Source organism: Anguilla anguilla, chromosome 4, assembly GCF_013347855.1.
Source record: "Anguilla anguilla isolate fAngAng1 chromosome 4, fAngAng1.pri, whole genome shotgun sequence".
Lineage (NCBI taxonomy): Eukaryota > Metazoa > Chordata > Actinopteri > Anguilliformes > Anguillidae > Anguilla > Anguilla anguilla.
This window is the reverse complement of record NC_049204.1, coordinates 40,586,364-40,606,157: the sequence shown is the minus strand read 5'-3', so window position 1 is coordinate 40,606,157 and position 19,794 is coordinate 40,586,364. Positions and strand designations below refer to the sequence as shown.

The 19,794-nt window shown below is 43.5% G+C and overlaps 1 protein-coding gene across 17 annotated transcripts in view; it reads right to left on the bottom strand.

The window, feature by feature from the left end:
• LOC118225360 (disco-interacting protein 2 homolog C-like) overlaps positions 1-19,794 on the bottom strand; it is a 171,071-nt gene that overhangs the window by 37,689 nt on the left and 113,588 nt on the right. For 9 of the 17 annotated variants that reach the window (XM_035413619.1, XM_035413621.1, XM_035413623.1 and 6 more), the window contains exons 13-24: positions 18,108-18,217; positions 16,459-16,561; positions 16,202-16,266; positions 13,936-14,029; positions 12,441-12,560; positions 10,533-10,647; positions 8,635-8,774; positions 7,887-8,023; positions 7,229-7,437; positions 6,602-6,716; positions 5,633-5,834; positions 471-580 (exon numbers count right to left, since the gene is read on the bottom strand). In XM_035413619.1, the coding sequence (XP_035269510.1) occupies positions 471-580; positions 5,633-5,834; positions 6,602-6,716; positions 7,229-7,437; positions 7,887-8,023; positions 8,635-8,774; positions 10,533-10,647; positions 12,441-12,560; positions 13,936-14,029; positions 16,202-16,266; positions 16,459-16,561; positions 18,108-18,217 (1,520 nt within the window). The remainder of the gene's footprint in view (positions 1-470; positions 581-5,632; positions 5,835-6,601; positions 6,717-7,228; positions 7,438-7,886; positions 8,024-8,634; positions 8,775-10,532; positions 10,648-12,440; positions 12,561-13,935; positions 14,030-16,201; positions 16,267-16,458; positions 16,562-18,107; positions 18,218-19,794) is intronic. The other 8 variants (XM_035413620.1, XM_035413622.1, XM_035413624.1 and 5 more) reach the window with 1 other exon arrangement.

Sequence of the window (19,794 nt, the reverse complement as noted above, 5' to 3'; positions counted from 1 at the left end):
AGCACAGTTTTAGAAAGCGCTCTCCTCACACTCCTCTGTGCCAAGTATGACTGCTTCAGAGACGGCAAAATGAAAACCTGGACTGACAGTGATGCGGAGCCACGCAGGTAAGAGGGTGACACAGTCAGAATAAAGCCAGGTACCACTGTCATTTCTTTATGAGAGGAGCCAGCTTCACGCTTTCAACTGTGCGGGATGGAGAAGGGAACGGTGCGTTTGCACGCATGCGTGTGCGTGTGCATGAGTTGACGTATGTTAAGGTGTGCATTTTCTTGGCAAAATTTATGTATGTGTGTGGGTGACAGTGAAAGTGTGTGTATTTAGGCATGGGTTTGTGATAGATAACATGAAGAGGGGATCTGTGTGTGTGTGCCTGTGTGTGAGAGTGAGAGAGAGAAAGTGAGAGAGAGAAAGACAGAAATGGAGGTGGCAGGGGGATGAAAATGAGGCCCATGGTGCCACACACACACCATTCTTGCCTGATCATTGTCTTCGATTTGGCCCAGATCCCGACCACTGGCCTGGGCAATCCTCTTCCCCGAAACCAGGTTCCCCACCATCACAGAGGCAGGGCCAATCTCTGAGAAACAGAGCAGACAAACCTCACACACCACACAGGCAGGGTCGCTCCCAGAGATAACGCAGACAAACCTCACACACCACACAAGCAGGGTCGCTCCCAGAGACAAAGCAGGCAAACCTCACACACCACACAGACAGGGTCACTCCCAGAGACAAAGTAGGCAAACCTCACACACCCCACAGACAGGGTCGCTCCCAGAGACAAAGCAGACAAACCTTACACACCACACAGACAGGGTCGCTCCCTGAGACAAAGCAGACAAACCTCACACACCACACAGACAGGGTCGCTCCCAGAGACAAAGCAGGCAAACCTCACACACCACACAGACAGGGTCACTCCCAGAGACAAAGCAGGCAAACCTCACACACCCCACAGACAGGGTCGCTCCCAGAGACAAAGCAGACAAACCTTACACACCACACAGGCAGGGTCGCTCCCAGAGACAAAGCAGGCAAACCTCACACACCACACAGGCAGGGTCGCTCCCAGAGACAATGCAGACAAACCTCACACACCATCAGCAAGCCATCAGGAAACATCAGCTGTCACAGCAGGTGACAGGTCTACTTTTCCCCGACTCCTGGAGGGCTGCAGGCTTTCATTTAAGCTCAAAAATAAACCACCTCATTAAACTCATTTAGACAAATTTGTTCTCAGCTAAATTGGCATTGATTAGACAAGTTTGTCTCCCTCTCAGTTCTGCATGTTTACAGAGCTACAGTGGCAAATGTGACCAGTAAAGTACAGTACAGTACACATAGATGCACAATCACAAGCACACACAGGTACACACGCACACAAAATACTAGGGTTGCATGATGTACAAATACCAACAATACATCATGAAAACATGAGCACAGTGCCATGAAAAAGTATTTGCCCCCATCCTGATTTCCTCTATTATTGCATATTTGTCACACTGAATGGTTTCAGATCTTCAGACAAAATTTTATATTACACAAATGGAAACTGAATAAATACAACACATTTTTTAAATGATATTGTATATTTAATGAAAAAAGCTGTTTCAAAAGTTGCCATATATCACCCATCTGAAAAATGAATTGCCCCCTTAGTTACTTAATCAACCAATTAACCAAATTTAATTGACAATTAGATTCAGCTGATTGAACACAGACACACTTGATTACAGCCATCCCTGTTGAATCTAAACCTCACTCATATTGAACCGTACCATTTCGGTTAAGTAGTCACCACAAAGTTTCTACAAGCACACTATGCCACGATCAAAGGGACTCCACAAACCACAGCCTGAGCCATCAGTCATGGGACTCCACCAAACCACAGCGTGAGCCATCATCTCTAAATGGCAAACACTTGGAACAGTGGTGTATTTACCCAAGAGTGGCCAGCCAGCCAAAATTTCTCAAAGGGTGCAGCAACAACTCATCCAGGAAGTCACAAAAGATACCAGAAGAACATTCAAAGAACTACAGGTCTCTCTAGCCTCATCTAAGGCCAATGTTCATGACTCCACAATAAGAAAGAGACTGGGCAAAATTGGGATTCATTAGAAAGTAGCAAGGCGGAAACCACTGCTAAGAAAAACAGTGCTTGTCTAACATTTGCAAAAACCCACCTAGATAATATTTTATAAACAGACAAGTTAACCTTTTGGACAACATGGGTGCCATTATTTCTGGCATAAAGCAAATACAGCCTTTCACAGTAATAACACCATACCAACAGTCAAACATGGTAGTGGCAGTATGATGGGGTGTGGATGCTTTGCTGCCTCGGCACCTGGACGACTCGCATTATTGAAGGAACCATAAATTATGCTCTGTACCAGGAAATTCTTAAGGAGAATTAACTGAAGCTGAAGTGTAATTGGGTTATGCAGTAAGACAATAATCCAAAACAAAAAAGCAAGTCCACATCTGAATGGTTGAAAAGAAACAAAATCAAAGTTTTAGAGTGAGCTAGCCAATGTCCTGACTCAAACCCAATAGAGATGCTGTGGCAGGGCCTGAAACAAGCAGCTCATGCTCGAAAACCTACCATTTTGACTGAATTAAAGCCGATCTGCAAAGAAGAGTAGGCTAAATTTCCTCCACAGCGATGAGAAAGACTGATATAAAATAATAGGAAGTGTTCAGTTGCAGTTATTGCTGCTAAAAGTGGTGCAACCAGTTATTAAGTTTTAAGGGGGCCATTACTTTTTCACATGGATGATTGATAACTTTTTCCATTAAACAAAATAATCATTTTTTAAAGTGTTTACTCAGGTTCCCTTAGTCTAATATTACTTTTTGTCTAAAGATCTAAAACCATTTAGTGTGACAAATATGCAGTAATAGAGTAAGGGGGGAAATGCTATTTCACAGCACTGTATGATCTCATAATTTTCAGGAAAACTATGTATCTAACCATTAGAAATAGTGAAATCATAAGTACTGGTACAAACCAGGGTAGTACCACAAACAGTAGTACTAGGCAAAAAAAAAGCCATCCAGTCACTTGCCTTCTCCGGTCACATTCTATGGACGAGAATGGCACACCCAAACCAGTCATAAATTGTTGGAATCAAAATGCAACCTTTTTATGGTTTGTCATCATCTCTGTGAGACAGTTTTTAGGCCTGGTATAGCAGTAAATGTCTTGTCCAGACAAATGCAGCGGTTTTCTCAAAAACTTTTGGAAAGTAGCATAAATTAAACAAATGAAAAAGAAAGAAAAATAGCCCAAGAACTTTTAGTTTTTTCTGGCAAAAAAAAACACAAACACAAAAAAAAAAAAAACACTGCCACTGTTCGTCAGGCTGGCAACTGAAATAAAAACCTCTTCAGCAACTCCACCAAACATGAATCAGCCCTGATCTCAGTACTACTGAAGCCTAGCAAAGATGCAATTCCCATGCCCCAGCTACCACACCCTAACTATTCTCAATAAAGACCTTAAAATCTTCAGTAAAGCATTAGCAAACCTTTACTACTTCCAATATTCCAACAACCACTGGTCATCACCATTTGTCAAAATGATAACACCACTGGAGTCCAAACCCTTAATACAACCCTAAAGATCAGTCTTTATACACATGATTCAGCCTAAACTCAGCAAACTGGAACAAAACCACAGCTGTGTGAAGATAGCAACAAGATTCCAATTCAAAGGCCACTGTTTTACTCTCCATAGGTATTATTACTGTATTTATCTAGTTGGCATCAATGACCCTTTCTATACATGCAGCCTTACCACAAAATGTTACAGAACTTCACCTTTTTGAGGCATGATATGTGACCAAGAATGGTGGTTAACTTTCCAGAAAAGTTTCTCTGGCAATCTGCCGGGTCTAGGCCGAACTAGCAAGTAAGCCAAAATGAAAATCACCCTTTGTTGAGATATGTCCTGGGTATGTCCTGGGTATGCTTCTGGTCCATCCCATCACCAAGTGGTTATCTCATGCAAATTTTAAAACTAAAATTTTACAGAAAAAAAACAAAAACCTGTGGATTAAATTTTAACTCTGCAAAAAGGTAAAATTCAAGAGGTCTAGATACACCAAACGTCTACTACCATACATACAAAATCACCATACATACATTAAATAATGAATTGCCTGCACCCAAACCATATAATTCTCATATAAGACTATAATTCTCTTTGACTTACCATTCCTTAGCAAGACTGTGAAACACTACAATCAAATAACGGGAAAGAGACCCTAGAATCAGCATGATGCGAACGTCTGGACACAAATCTGTATTGACGCTTTTTAAACAAAACTAATTCCGAATAATATAAACCACGTGCCACACATAAGATGCATAAGATGTATAAAATGGGATTCATAGACTGACACAGACTGACACTGCACACTGAATATCACAGCTAACTACTTCCATGCTGCCAGGCTCTGTCCACTATCTCATCAGTTCTGGCAGGAAGTTATCAACAAAACATCCCCTTATTTCAATTGCAGAACTGTATCCTCTCTGTCACACTATTTCCTTAAATACTAGACCTGCCTATCCAAAACTCAAATCTCATTCTTATTGATCTATTCCTTATTTGGAAAAGCAGAAACAAACTGTCTGCAATCTTTAAGCCTTTACAGATCATTGGGGAAAAAATGGCCTCTCCAAAACCAAAATCTACAACTGAATTAAATTTGGGCCCCATTTAGAACTTCCCTACATCTGCTGGTGAATTAATGTCTAACACACAAATCTATTTCATATGTTCTACAACTACATGTCACACTATACACAATAGCCTAAACACTCTCTGTCAACACTGACAACGACAAACTACACAAACATCCTTTTGTACTTTTCTCCTTTTCCGTTGAAAGACACATGGGTTGCTGATTTTGATGGACCATCCAATTACTACTACCACTATTATTTACTAAAAGTGTTATTTCATTTATTTTTTCTCATTTGACATTTCTGATTCTCCCCAATTATTTATGAATATTTTTAATATATCGCCTTTTCTTCTTTCCATCCCCACCATTAGATCCGTCTGATCTTTTTTTATATCTGTTTGTGTCTGTCTGCTTGTAGGCCGATGACTGTCCTCCATACATCTGTTAATTGGAGTTTTCAACTTGTTGGGTTCAACATGCAAATCTATGACTTCAAAATGAAAAATTTAAAAAAAGAATGGGTAATGGATCAAAAATAATAAAAAAGTAAATTAAAATAAAGATTTGGCCAAAATTCTGCTGAGGGATCATTGCAATGTAAGAATCATGATTCTCATTACTCGTATCATATTGTAAGCTAAATGATGATATTGTGGCACACAAACACACAAACTCAAACACAAACAATCACACAAACACACACACACACACGTGCAGGCACACACATGCACATACACACACACACACACACGCACACGCACACGCACACGCACACGCGTACACGCACACGCACACGCACACACACGCACGCACGTACACACGCACACACACACACACAGACACACACACACACACATACGCACACACGCACACACACACACACGCACGCACGTACACACGCACACACACACGCACAGACACACACACACACAAACCTGGCTGTTTCTGTCTGGGTTTGGGCAGGTTGGTGACACAGGTGTGGGGGCACATGAGGACATTGCAGGGGTGCAGGGAGCCTTCAAGAAACAGCTGCTTGGTCTCTGACAGGTGGATGCCCCCCAGAGGGGTCTTGGGGAGGGTGTTGGCAGGGACCAGAGCCAAGCAGAACACACCCACCCCATGGATGCTGTCTATCGCCTGGGAAATGGAAGAAAAGTGTGGCGGGAGAGAAACCAGCTTTTAGTCTGACAGACCACTGAGGGAGGGGTCAGCATGTGGTGGGGGGTTGAGAAAAGTGAGCTACATTTCCACAAAAGTGCAAGCAAACTAAATTTTGAAAACTGCAAACTAAATGTGTAGGGCCAGAAAATGTTCATGAGATTAGGAGGCTACAGCTTATACAATTATGGTGGCATTTCACAGTGAGGTGTACGCACTAGAGTGTAATGAAGCACCAATATTCTTCTTTGAATAATGCTATGATGGTTTTCAGTCCAACTGCAATAAATGTTTGTTAATATATACATGGAGACTCCAGAAGTGCACACAAGGTTATAATCAGTATGATGATGTACCCCCGTTAAACACAATATATTCTAACCTTGTGTTGAATTTTCTGAAGGTCGCCACCTTGGCTGAATAACACATTTACTAACATTTATGTGGAATCACTAACCATCAACATCATATATTTTCCAATAATGTAGAAGCTGATTATAACTTATTTAAGCATGTATGAAAACGGTGACTATGTACTAAAGTCTGCTTTATGAATTGTGTAAGAGTTGACGTGTCAATTTATGAACAATTTGAAACAGATGCTGCAGTTTTATGCCGATACAGATGGTGGGCTGCCCAGTCTCTGGTCTCCTAATCACAACAGGAGGACAGCATCAGACTTTGACAACATGTCACAGACCCACAATGAGCAGCTATACCCATAAACCCCGCAGGTGGGTTTATACCTGTAACACACGGCTCATCCACTGAAAGCTGTCCTCCTCAGTGGAGTCCGGCCGCTGCTCCGCCACCACCACAATTCGCTCGTCATGGAGCACCGTGATGGAGAACACTGCGATCCTATCAGCATGGAGAGAGGGCGGGGCCACATTTAGGCTCAGGGGCACGGTGGAAAGGAACGAGTAGGCACACAGTGTGCCTGACACCAATCATATATATTGGGTGTTGATATGACAGCCAATCAGTAGCAAGGTCATGCAGCTTTCCTATGATCATGTGTTCCTGTCCATCACATGGAAGCTGTGTGTACATGATGTGTAGCCCTAACACACATACATCAGTGGTAACAAACCCTGTTCCTATAGATCTACCATCCTAAAGGTTTTCATTTCAACCCTAATTTGGCAAACCTGACTCTACTAATTAGCAGCTCAACAAGAACTAGCTGTTGCATGAGGTGTGCATTGTTAGAGTTGGAATGAAAACCTACCAGACAGTAGATCTCCAGGAACAGAGTTGGTTACCACAGACATACACAATTGAGATTTCTTCATACACACAAATGTACACACACATACACGCACACAAACATACCCCCCCCCCCCCCCACACACACACTTGAATACACACACCTTCCTCTGTACACAAACTTCATGGGCTCCACTGCCAGGGCGGTGGCCACAATGTCATCAGCGTTGTGTCTCCGCCCCCCCACCACCATCAGGCCGTCCATCTTCCCCGCGATGAACACAAGGCCCCCGGGGCCCACGAAGCCCAGCAGGCCTGTCCGCGTGAAGGGGTACTCGCTGATGGGGGCTCCAGAGCTGCTCATGGGGAACACCTGGCACACAAAAAACAGCGCAATTACAGCCAACAGCGCTACACCTAACAGCAGCCTCTGCCCCAAACTGAAAACCACACGCCACCCTGTCCATACGTAGGACTGTACACGTAGTTTTGGAGGGAGACAGGGAGACACACCACCCCCAATATTTACATACGAGTTCACTGCTATACTAGCTAGCATGCTTGTGAGACCTGATCAACTAGGTGGTCCAGCAGTGCGTCTCCCCAAAAAGGATATGAAACCTATGCCTTTGCGTAGGACGATATATAACATCTGGAAAAGAGATTCTGCTTTTCATTATAACATCTCTAGAGAACGGTATGCAACAGTGCAGAAACAGTTGCTCTGGAAACAAAGAACTCAGCTAGTTGCCCCGGAAACGGAACTCCTCCAGCCTGCAGCCGCCTGAGCTCCAGACCACAGGGGCTCGAGGAGGCACCCACCTCGAAGGTGTTCTTTGTCATGCCCGTGAGCCCGTAGTAGGACGTCCCCGTGGCGACGGAGCACACGCACAACTCTCCCACCTCGTCGGTCCTGCAGAGCAGCGGGACACCGTCCGGCCTCACCACGCACATCAGCGCTGCGGGCACAAAGGCAGTCCAGTCAGCGGGCAGCCGCGCGGTAACACCATCTCCCCCGACGCCGCGGGCGCGCAGTCGGCCATGGGAAAGCGACCGAAGGTGTGGAGCATCACAAGCTAACATTGGAGTTATGCATTCAGCAAATTCTGCCAGATAATGTCTGACCTGTGTGAGTGCTAGCACGGGGAGAAAACAGAACCACGGAATAAGAGGGTGTTTTCTCTCAACAAGAAAGACAATACCCTTTCAAGTTTTCCAGTCAACTTTTTGGCCGCGGCTGCTAAATATGAAATGCCTGAAGGACTAAAGTTGCCCTTTGAGGAACCGTGTCTGTAATGTCAAATAACAAGTTTAAGGAACCGCGTGTCTCCAGCTCCTGAGCATCAATGCAGGTGAGAAGCTCCTGGGTTCGAAGTGGAATTTCAGCGCATCGCTGCGTAAGGATCAAATTAAATAGAACCTTTCTGAAACTTGTCACACAACGTTAAGGGCAAAACTCTATGAGGATGCAATGCAGCTGCATACTCTGAACGCTGCCCAATGATTGGCCCAGAGTTGCGGAGATGCCCTTGTGACCTCTGGGTACTCTGTGCTGGGCGTTGCTCTGTACCTCCCGGCATCACGGTGCCCACGTCCTGCACCGTCAGCACCGACAGCCGCTCTTCCGAGTCCACCCGGATCACCCCGTGACTCAGGCCCTGCATGGACAGCGCCCCCCGACCTGGTGGCTGGTTACTGTCATCTGTGGGTCTGCAAAAAATATGAAAATGTATAAATAAACATAAGAATCAGTCAGGACAGGTCATCTCATATAACAAGATCTATAATCCCAGAGGGATCAATTTCAGATACAGGCAAGCTCAGCCAGAAAAGAACATCAACAAAAGTAATTAAAATACAATTAAGAAATATAAAACCCAGATGAACCCACTTTAAACCTCTTTCAATACTCAATAAATATGCTGGAATATTACTGTATACTAAAGGGGCTATCAAAATTGTTGATCAAAAATGTAAAATGTTTTCCAATTAAGAAGGAAAAAAAGACATGGAGAGAGTGACAGTTGAGATTTTGTTTTTGGGGGGGTGGGGGATGGGGGGGGGGGGGGAGTGGTGATGTGGTGACCACAGGACTGCTGCAGAACTGCAACATTACAGAAAGCTGGGCCCAAATGTGGGGAAGGGGGTTTATTACAGGTCTGTTTGTTACATTGCTGAAATAAAATCAAGCAGTAAAATTATGTATTCGCCATTACCTCAGCAAATGACGACGCACCACATTTTTTTGCGTGCAAGGCGACACGCAACTCTAATTAAAATCCCTTTCATTTTACCGACTGTGCCGTACTTTAAATTAAAGACATAACCCCCATCCATAAAAAACACCAACAAAGAGAAAAAAAGAAGAAGAAAGCAGCTTAATGAAACTGAAACATGGCAGTGACTTGGATAATGCAGCTTATCAAAAAGCATTTATCTCCTTGTCTGGTGTTTGAGTCTGGTCACCAAGGGTACACAGCTTGTAAGATGCTATTACCCCAGACCTGGAAAAATATTATTTCTTTGCAAGCGGCTTTAGAAACACTCACACCGCAACACAGCCCATATTTTTCACATTACTTTTTTACTGACCCAAAAAAACTTGTTGAAAGTGCATTATAAGGACCAGGCAAACTGTACTGTGCTGTGACTGCTGTGGCGGTATGGGAAGGTGTAGGTATAATTTCAAAAGAGTGTGTTACTGAGTGTGTGTGCGTGTGTGTGGTGTGTGTGTGCATGGTGCATGAGTGTGTGAGAGAGTGTGGTGCATGTGTGTGTGGTGTGTGCATGTGTACATGTGTGCTTGTGTGGTGCGTGTGTGCGTGCCTGCGTGGGTGCGTGCGTGTGTGCGTTTGGGGGGGCATGGTTGCCTGATGTGTGCTACACTGGCTGGTATCGTACTGCCCACTAGGTCTTCAACCTGCCAGAACCCACACATGCCATGGCACTTTTGAACATCCTTCACCACCTGCACTGGCCTGCTAAGCTATGGTACAGTCTTTCTACTTAAAACAGATTCAGTCTGCAGGGACCAGTGTGACCTGAAAAGGAGAGCGGTCTGTCCCCCATCTTCACTTTTCAACCTCCACTAGAGATCAAATTTCCTGGTTTTGCTTTTTGTAATATTGTTGCCCCAGTATTGCACATATAGCACAATATCACTGCATGTATTAGTACTGCAATGTGTATGTGTGTATTAGTAATACTAGTGAATATATGAATATTACCTCCAGGTGGTGATTACCAGCCCTTCTTGGGAGCAGACACGAGTGAGAGTTGAGCAGATTGTCTTTTTACTTTGCGCAATCCTGTCTAATGTTACCTCTGGTGGTGATAATTAGCTGTTAGGAGAGAGTGTAATGGCCAGTACTGTGTAGGTTGTGTAATATTTTGTAACAATGTAATGGGTAGTACTGCAGGGAAGCACAGTTGATATTGTGTATACGGCATAATACTGGGCACTGTTACCTCCGGATGGCGACAGTCAGGGCTTCTGGAGAGCTGGCGCAGGGGCAGATGACCTCTGCTCTCAGGCCTTTGCTCTGGAAGACATTAAGGAAGGCGTCGCAGGACGAGATTGACCCTGGGAGAGAGAGGCGTAGGGTCTGAGAAACAGAGGGCAGACAGAACTAACGCTGCCTCTAACACTTCACCAGCTGCAGGTGGCTGTGGGTGGGTCAGGGAGGGTTGGGGTGGAGCCAAGATAAAGGGAGCCATGACATTGGAGGGGAGGCGCAGGCATGGCAGACCGAGGTGGGGTCAGGAGCAAAGGAGCAGGGGGATTGGTAGGGGAGGGGAGTGAAAGTTTGCTATGGTGGTCCAGGACCTGGACTCCAGTCTGTAATGCTGCAGGCTCAGGCTCCCTGTCACTGTACCCTGACCGTTCCTCACCTGAGTAAAACACTCCGCTGCATTGACACTGTATAAAAAAGAGCAGCAAACCTCGGAACGCAAGGGTCAGTCTGTCCCAGAATGCACTGCTGATTGCTTAAGCCGATTTCACATGAGAAGTGTCTAACACTGCGCTCAATGCCAAGTAAGGCGCTGACTACACGAGGGGAATCGAGTGCCACCAGCAGTTAAAACTTTATGTCGGTATAAGGCTAAATTGAGAACTCGCTTCGCAAAATCAAAAATTCTTGGTTTATCCCAAAATGACCTTCCATGTTCACATCTGCCTGCTTCATACAAAGCTGTTATATGATTGGATGCGCTACGGAAGTTAGGCACAGCTGGGCATTATTTTTACCTGTGCGCTACACCAGGCTGAACGTTGCTGCCTGTTGGGCATCGACACTGTCCATAGGAACTTAACGATCTGATGCCATGTTGAGCGTTTTGATGCTTGTCATGTTTAAGTGGCTTTAGAAACACACACCCCACCACAATTTTCTGCAAGCGGAAAAATGATTCAGATCGCCGCCTCGGCTTAAGCCCTGGCCGATTCCCCCTCACGCCCCCCCCCGCCCCCCCCACCCCCACAAGTGTCATCCCTGGGGCTGTAGTCATACAGTCTGTGAACAGTCATGGTTCTTTTTAGCAGCAGTCACAAAGGACCTTTTAAATCTAGAAACAGCTGTCTGGCCAAGCCCTTTCTTGTGGAATGTGAAAGAATATGGTTGCGTTCGGTGAAGTGAGAGTCCATAGATTGGGACGGTCGAAAGATGTTGACATGTTCAGCTGTTCATAAGGGAGTGGAGCTGTTTGTCTGAAAACACACTGTCCTCTGACATGGCTAACGACAGGACTTGAGGCCTATGTGCCTGAGAGGTATTTGCTTTGGTGCAGAAGCACAAAGACAGACGTGCGAGAGACAGTACCCTTCAACATTGCACAGTAAAAGGGGAGGGAAGGAAAAAGACAAAGAAATCTGAAAGATTTATGGAAAAGCAGAGACAAAGAAAAGGATGAACAGAAACAGAAAGGAAAGAAGGGAAGACAAAGTGACTCTGCTGCATAAGTGAGCTATGAAGAGACTAAGAGAGAGTAGTGTTGCAGAGATGCAAGCAATAATGAAAAAGGCCTGTGTTCCAGCAGAACTATACAGACATTTTTTTTGTTCAATTTCTAAAGTGCTATTTCAAATTATAGCAAAGCAAATGTGCACTTGCCAAAAAAGTTTTTTTTTTTTTTTTTAACTTGAGAGAGACTAACAGAAAAAGAGACAGAGTGAGAGACAGCAAAACAGTCGGACAGAGGCACTGGAAAAAAAAGGCATAAGCACAGTATGTATTACGTTGTTGATGTCATTATTGTTCATGCAGATCTTATGAAAATGATTGCTATATGGCAATATGGTTATTATGCGCAGTCATGCCAATAAAGCACATTTGAATTTGAATGTGAGGGGAGGGGTAGAAGCTGGGCGGAGCTCACAGGGGTTGGATCCATCTGCGACCACCAGCATGCGGAGGGAGGAGAGGTTGATGTCCCTCTGGTCCCGATGAGCCACCAATGCCCAGTGCATGTCCCGGGACTTCACACAGGCCACTTTCGCTATGGAGGGAGGGGACAGCACAGCCACAATTAGGCAGGCTAGCCAAACAGAACACAGGTTTCAAATTAAAACCTGCATATATTTAAATACGTTCAAAGAAAAACAAATGGCCAGCTCTTTTTAGCTCAAGAAAGCCTTTCAGTCCAGTTCTGTGGTATAAACCTGTTTTATAAAGCACTCTGCCTGTGTGTGCGTGCGTGCAATTGTTTGGAGGGTGTAAAATTAACACCTGCCAAATGCGGGTGATTTTGCGGAGCGGCTGGTAAATTTGTGAGGCTCACACGCCACAGTGGCGGATGCCCAACCTTTGTCTGCACTGTGTTATCGCGTTATTTACATGGCAGAAACCTGGCAACCCATCTTGCGTCACGGCCCCGAGACGATATTTCAATGAGAAGTGGCGACATGGTCAGGTGTTCGAGCCGTACTGTCGTATTTAGCCTTTTAGTGGCGACTGGTGAGCTGAAAACGTTCCTTTAGACTAATCATTGATCTCAAACTGTTTTAATTAATTTGCAGTGATTAACAAGCATGCAAACGATCTGACTAATCAATTGGAAAGTGACACACAGCTTCTTCGCATTGTGTTAGGGAGATTAAATGATAAATGGGATTTAGAAAAATCCGTTTCACGAAGCAGTGGTGCGGAAACTTCCCCTGATTTTCCTTGAGTATCAATATAATTAATCCACAAAATAGGCTACTCAATAATATCATATATAGCCTACTCTCCCCAAATAGGCAGTTTTAGCGAGTAGCCTAGGCCTTATAGCCTACATTTATTTATATTTGCAGTACGAAATTCTGCACATTTTTAATCGACATTATTTGTGGATACATGCAGTTCTTTTGCCGCACTCGTATTCATGGCAAATATCTGCCATGCGTAGATTGTAAACAATCTTGAAGTGCAGGTTTTGTTTTTGCTGGTTATTCTGAAACCTAACACGGTAGGTAACGGACTGGTGTATCTTGTTTGTTAAGTGTAGACTACTTGTTGATTAAAACGGATTTTTAACGGATAGATTGAATTTATGATTTAATCCCCCAAACACGGTATGAAGACGCTGTGTGTTAGGCTACTTGCCATTTGATTAGTCCGATCGTTGGCACGCTTGATAATAAAGGAAAATTAATGAAAACAGGTTGAGATCAATGATTAGTTTAAAGGAAAGTTTTGCACCCCACCAATTTTCAGCTCAGTCGCCGCTGTCTTAATATTGATTTTTAAGAAGTGGCTGGTAAAAAAGGTGAGTGACTGGTAGAAAAAAAAAAAGACACACAAAAAAGTTAATTTTACACCCTGATTGTTTGTGTGTGGGGGGTGATGCAGCTCTGGAAATGGGGGTAAGGGGAGGAGGTCAGAATACTGACCTTTGTACTGGCAGACTTTCTGGATCCAGGAGAGCGGGTTGACCTTCATGAGGGAGTAGGGGATGCAAATGACGTGCATCATGTTCATGACGCTCTGGTGGTGGAAAGCAGGAATTACATTCACATTACACACAGAACTTCAGATCACTGCTACATCCAAATGGTGACCTATAGCCTTTTCAAACTATGCAGCCACAGACTCAACAGATTACTCAGTTCTGTAGTCCCAACAATGGAAGTTCTGTTTCTCAACTATTGTAGCCTAAAAATTCCAATGTGATGCATCTTAAAAATGTATTAATGGGTGTGGCCAAGGACAATGCTGCAGCAATGGGAGATATAGGCACATAGCTCCAGAAACTCCTGTTACCAATCAGAACTGTCTGTTCTTTGGAAGTAGAGAGGATGAAATTAAATGCCAGAGTAGGCAATCTGGACGTATACCCTGTGTGCATATTGTGTGGAACAACATGCACCCAAGACAGGACAAAAAAAGAGCATAACTTCAGTTACCATTGCATTTGTGCATGTGTGGAGTTCATGTACTACATCAGGGATATTCAACTCAGGCCCTCAAGGTCAGTTGCTAGTTTTCATATCCCCCATCTAATCATTGACCTTACGCATCAGGTGTAATTTCTGGCCAGTCAGTGACAGTGACTTAAGTCTTATAATAATAATAATAATAATAATAATAATAGAAAAAAAAAAATAATAATAATAATAACTTTATTTGTATAGCCCCTTTCATACAGACTGCAGCTCAAAGTGATTAACAGGAAAAATAAAAACAAAAAGCAAAAACAGGGAAAAGCACATCAATCATAATCAGTTATAGGACTATGGACCATCAGACAGGATACAAATATGTGAGTATTCATGAACTACATAAACTCAAAAATAGGAACAGAAGATCAGAAAAATCAAGAAACTACTGAGTATGAATCTATAAAAAAGACTTTAGACTAAGACTCAGACTGAAGACAGTGGGTGAATGAGAATAACACGTGTATTACTTCAGTCAAAAAGCAAATAGCTAAAAATCTCACATTAAAATGGAAGTGAATGAAACTGTGTAGACCAGAAGCACAGTGAGTGGACTGAGTGTGGACTGGGACGTCCAAGGCTGAAGTGTAACAACTGAAGTGTTTGTTTTTGCTTCTGGGCTGTTATATTTAAAGCTTATCAGAGTGGAACAGTGAGAATTCTAAGAAGAATGAGTACTCCGTATATTACTTAGCCTTCAAGGCACTTAGTACGTATCGTGGTAGCCAGAATGGCTGCATTTACCAAGGCCGAAACGAAGCGACAGCCCTTTTCTAGAACACGTTATTATTACTGGAATAAGCAGCGTTAATTAAAAATAAAACATTCTAATCATCCTAGTGCATGGATGGACCCCACGTTCCAGGATTAAATCCCAACCAGGGTGTGTAACTTGGGAGAATATAAATTTGCTCACAACTGCTTGGTACATGTGCTCTGATTTATTTTTTAACACTATATTGGAGGGGCTTAATGGTTCAGCTGTTACCTCACTGCATCCAATGGAATTCCCGGAGTTCCAAGCAACTTCACTAAACTACAAACAGCATTTTCTAAAGTTTGACTTCTTACTATCAAATATTGCTTCAAAAATGAACTTACTCTTGAATTCTACTAATTTTAAGTTAATTTATTTGCATTTATGACACATTTGGATTTTGCATAATGCTGAATATAAACACTAATGTCAGGGCTATAAACTAAGCTCACCCACTTGCCAATGGTGAAAATATTGCAGGGGTTGCAAATAGTGGTGGAAATATTCCAGGGGTTGCAAATAGTTGTGAATTACTAGCCTGCCAAGGGGAGTAAATTTTGATCAAAAACTTTGCTCTAGTGTGTGGTGGAAAGACTACCGCTAAATGTTTTTTCCTTATTCAAACCCTTGCCTGGATGTTCAGATCTAAAGATGGAACACAGTTCAGGAAGTAAGAGCGGTTGTCTGGTAGTCGGAGGGTTGCCGGTTCGATCTCCCACCCTGGGCGTGTTGAAGTGTCCCTGAGCAAGACACCTAACCCTCCCAACGAGCTGACTGGTACCTTGCATGGCAGCCTTTCACCATTGGTGTGTGAGTGTGTGTGTGAATGGGTGAATGATAGGCATCAATTGTAAAGCGCTTTGGATAAAAGCGCTATATAAATGCAGTTCATTTACCATTTATACATGCATATGCATTAATGAATGTGTAATCAGAGGTTGTCTCCTGAATTTTCAGCCTTACCGTAAGGATCCCATGCCAAAGGCCCACATCTTTCTTAAAGTCTAATACATTCACAATGGTCTCAGCTAAAGGGATGAGACAGAGAAAGAGACAGAGAGAGAAAAACTGCATTTATTACACTCAAAGTGAACAAATTCTGTCATATAGCCTGCACAGATTCTGCACAATATATTTCACTTAAACATTTGAGGCACAATGACCACACTAGTAAAAAATCACCCGCAAACCCCTCCTCCCAACAACCCGTGGGGACCCACCTTCTGTGTACCCGCAGGACTGCGTAAGGGCCTGGCAGTGCGTCAGCAGGGCTGTGCGCGTCACAGTCACTCCCAGAACGCTTCCGTCCTTACAGGTTTTATACTGTCCCAAAAACAAGCCACGCCCCACTCGTTAAGACATGTAACTGAGACAACAGGGAGACACAGACTGGCGATTAGATTGAAAGAGAACAGCATTAGCGAAGGATTAGGGCTGTCAAATGGACAAAAAATAATTTTTTATATTATATTTCAAAACTTAAGATTTGCAATAAAACAATGCACATGTGGTAAAAGTGCAGATTCTCAGCATTTTATTTAAGGATATTTTAACACATTTTGGTTTCACTATGTAGAAACACTTTTTATACATAGACCCCATGTCAGGGTGCCATAATGTTTGGGATAAATGGCTTTACTTGTGTTTCTGATTCGTTAGGTATGCACAATTGCGTCTTCAGAAAACGTATACAAAATTTTCAGTATCTAGTCTAGATTCCAGGCTTTTGGCTGCCGTTGTAGTCTGTTAATGGAATAAATTGAATAGTTTGTACTTTGTTTTGTCATTCAATAAATGTGCAAAAATTAACAGAATTCTTCTCTACCTAAAGTCTTTTTTTTTTTTTTTTAAATCAGGTTGTAACAAGAATACTTTCTGATGGCCCTGTATATATGATGATGTTTTTGATCAATATTAAAATGACTTCATATGAAGTCTTCAAAGGCAGACTGCACCATACAGACACAACAATAAAATGAAGAGGAAACAGCTGTGGATGACTGCACCATGCTAGAATGTGACAAGGCTGGATTATCACAAAAAAAACATCCAAAACAGGATCGGAGTAGTTAGTAGTCCCATTCTTGGTGTAGTGTGAGGCTGATCTTACAGAGAGCTGTTTGAATTATATAATACATTTGGTATATTACTTGAGTAATATTGTCAAAGACTACGGAAACTTTTAAACAGGACGATAGGCATAATCCTTACAACTATTTTTCAGCCAGATGCTTTTTAACTGATGTGTTAATTGCTATTCCGATTGCTAATCTAATTGCTATTTCTATTGCTAATAATAATAATAATAATAATAATAATAAAAGACTGAAGTATGCCTTACACGGCACTGATTGAAACATTCATTATAGATGTGCAATCCAGACAGATCGATAGCAGAACAAAAAAAAAAAAAAACCGTGGACCAGCTGGACTATACCTCTGAAATCTCTGTGGTATTGGGCAGTCAAGAAGTAATGACAGATTAATTATTCATTCTGTTTTATCCAGTGTGACTAATGGAGAAAGGGCTCATTCCTACATAGAGACAGGGCTTATTGATTCCTCTCCAGTCACACACGGAAACAGCACAGAAACACATGGCAATTCAAAATGCAGCCAGATAGCCCCACTATCTTCTTTTGTTTTGTATTCGCTATTCAGTCATATTTATTTCTGACGAGTGACAATGGATTTCACATTTAAATGAATGGTAGATTCAAGGCTCACTGAATGATGTACCAATGTCATTTCTGCAGTAACTATCATTACTGACCTCAGTATGTACTGGTTGAGATGAGACCCCATGGCCTCTGAATGTTAGTGCATACAGTATGTGAAAGGTGCGAGAATAAAGGCGTAAGGCTGATACCTCAATGTAGGCAGTGTCGTTGTTGGCGTCCTTGATGTGTGGGAACCAGTCTCTGGGAGTCTTGGACAAGTGCTTGGATTCCGTGACAAACCAGAGTAGCTTAGGCCAGCCTGGAGAGACACCCCACAGACACACACACGTCCGTCCACACACAGACACAAAGACACAGAGACGCACACGTCCGTCCACACACAGACAGAAAGACACAGACACGCACACGTTCGTCCACACACAGACACAAAGACACAGAGACGCACACGTCCGTCCACACACAGACACAAAGACACAGACACGCACACGTTCGTCCACACACAGACACAAAGACACAGACATGCACACGTCCGTCCACACACAGACACAAAGACACAGACATGCACACGTCCGTCCACACACAGACACAAAGACACAGACACGCACACGTCCGTCCACACACAGACACAAAGACACAGACACGCACACGTCCGTCCACACACAGACACAAAGACACAGATACGCACACGTCCGTCCACACACAGACACAAAGACACAGATACGCACACGTCCGTCCACACACAGACACAAAGACACAGAGACGCACACGTCCGTCCACACACAGACACAAAGACACAGACACGCACACGTCCGTCCACACACAGAGAAAGACACAGACACGCACACTTCCGTCCACACACAGACACAAAGACACAGATACGCACACGTCCGTCCACGCACAGACACGAAGACACAGATACGCACACGTCCGTCCACACACAGACACAAAGACACAGACACGCACACGTCCGTCCACACACAGACACAAAGACATAGACACACACGCACATTAAGCAAGTTTCACACTTAATCTGACAAAATATTTCTGGAGATGTCAGTTGCTATGGTTCTTAATCATTACTTTAAAAATATAACCAGCCATTGCTGTAACATTGCTATTGATACCCAAATATAATCCCTGTAAAGATTACGAGGGGCAACACCCTTCTACACTCCCACCCCCTGCCAATGGGACATGCTAGATGAGGTTAGCAGCAAACACTGCACTGAAATCTAGATGCATTCTGCAAAGCAATGTGACCTTTGCATCTGCTGTGCAATGTAATGTTTTGAAATGCAATGTGACCTTTGTTACTGCTATGCAATGTGCTGTGCTTCATAATGTAATGTGATCTTTGACCTGGGGCATCTTCCCCATGGAGCTCTTGCAATATATGTAGTGCAAAGTGACCTTTGAACTGGGGGATCTTCCCCATGGAGCTCTTGTTACATATGTAGTGCAAAGTAACCTTTGGACTGGGAGATCTCTCTCGTGGGGCTCTAGTTATGTACATAGTGCTGAGTGACCTTTGAACTGGGGGATCTCTCCCATAGGGCTCTAGTTATGTACATAGTGTGAGTGACCTTTGAACTGGGGGATCTCTCCCATAGGGCTCTAGTTATGTACATAGTGCTGAGTGACCTTTGAACTGGGGGATCTCTCCCATAGGGCTCTAGTTATGTACATAGTGTGAGTGACCTTTGAAGTGGGGGATCTCTCCCTTGGGGCTCTTGTTATGTGCATAGTGCTGAGTGACCTTTGAACTGGGGATCTCTCCCGTGGGGCTCTAGTTATGTACATAGTGTGAGTGACCTTTGAAGTGGGGGATCTCTCCCGTGGGGCTCTAGTTATGTACATAGTGCTGAGTGACCTTTG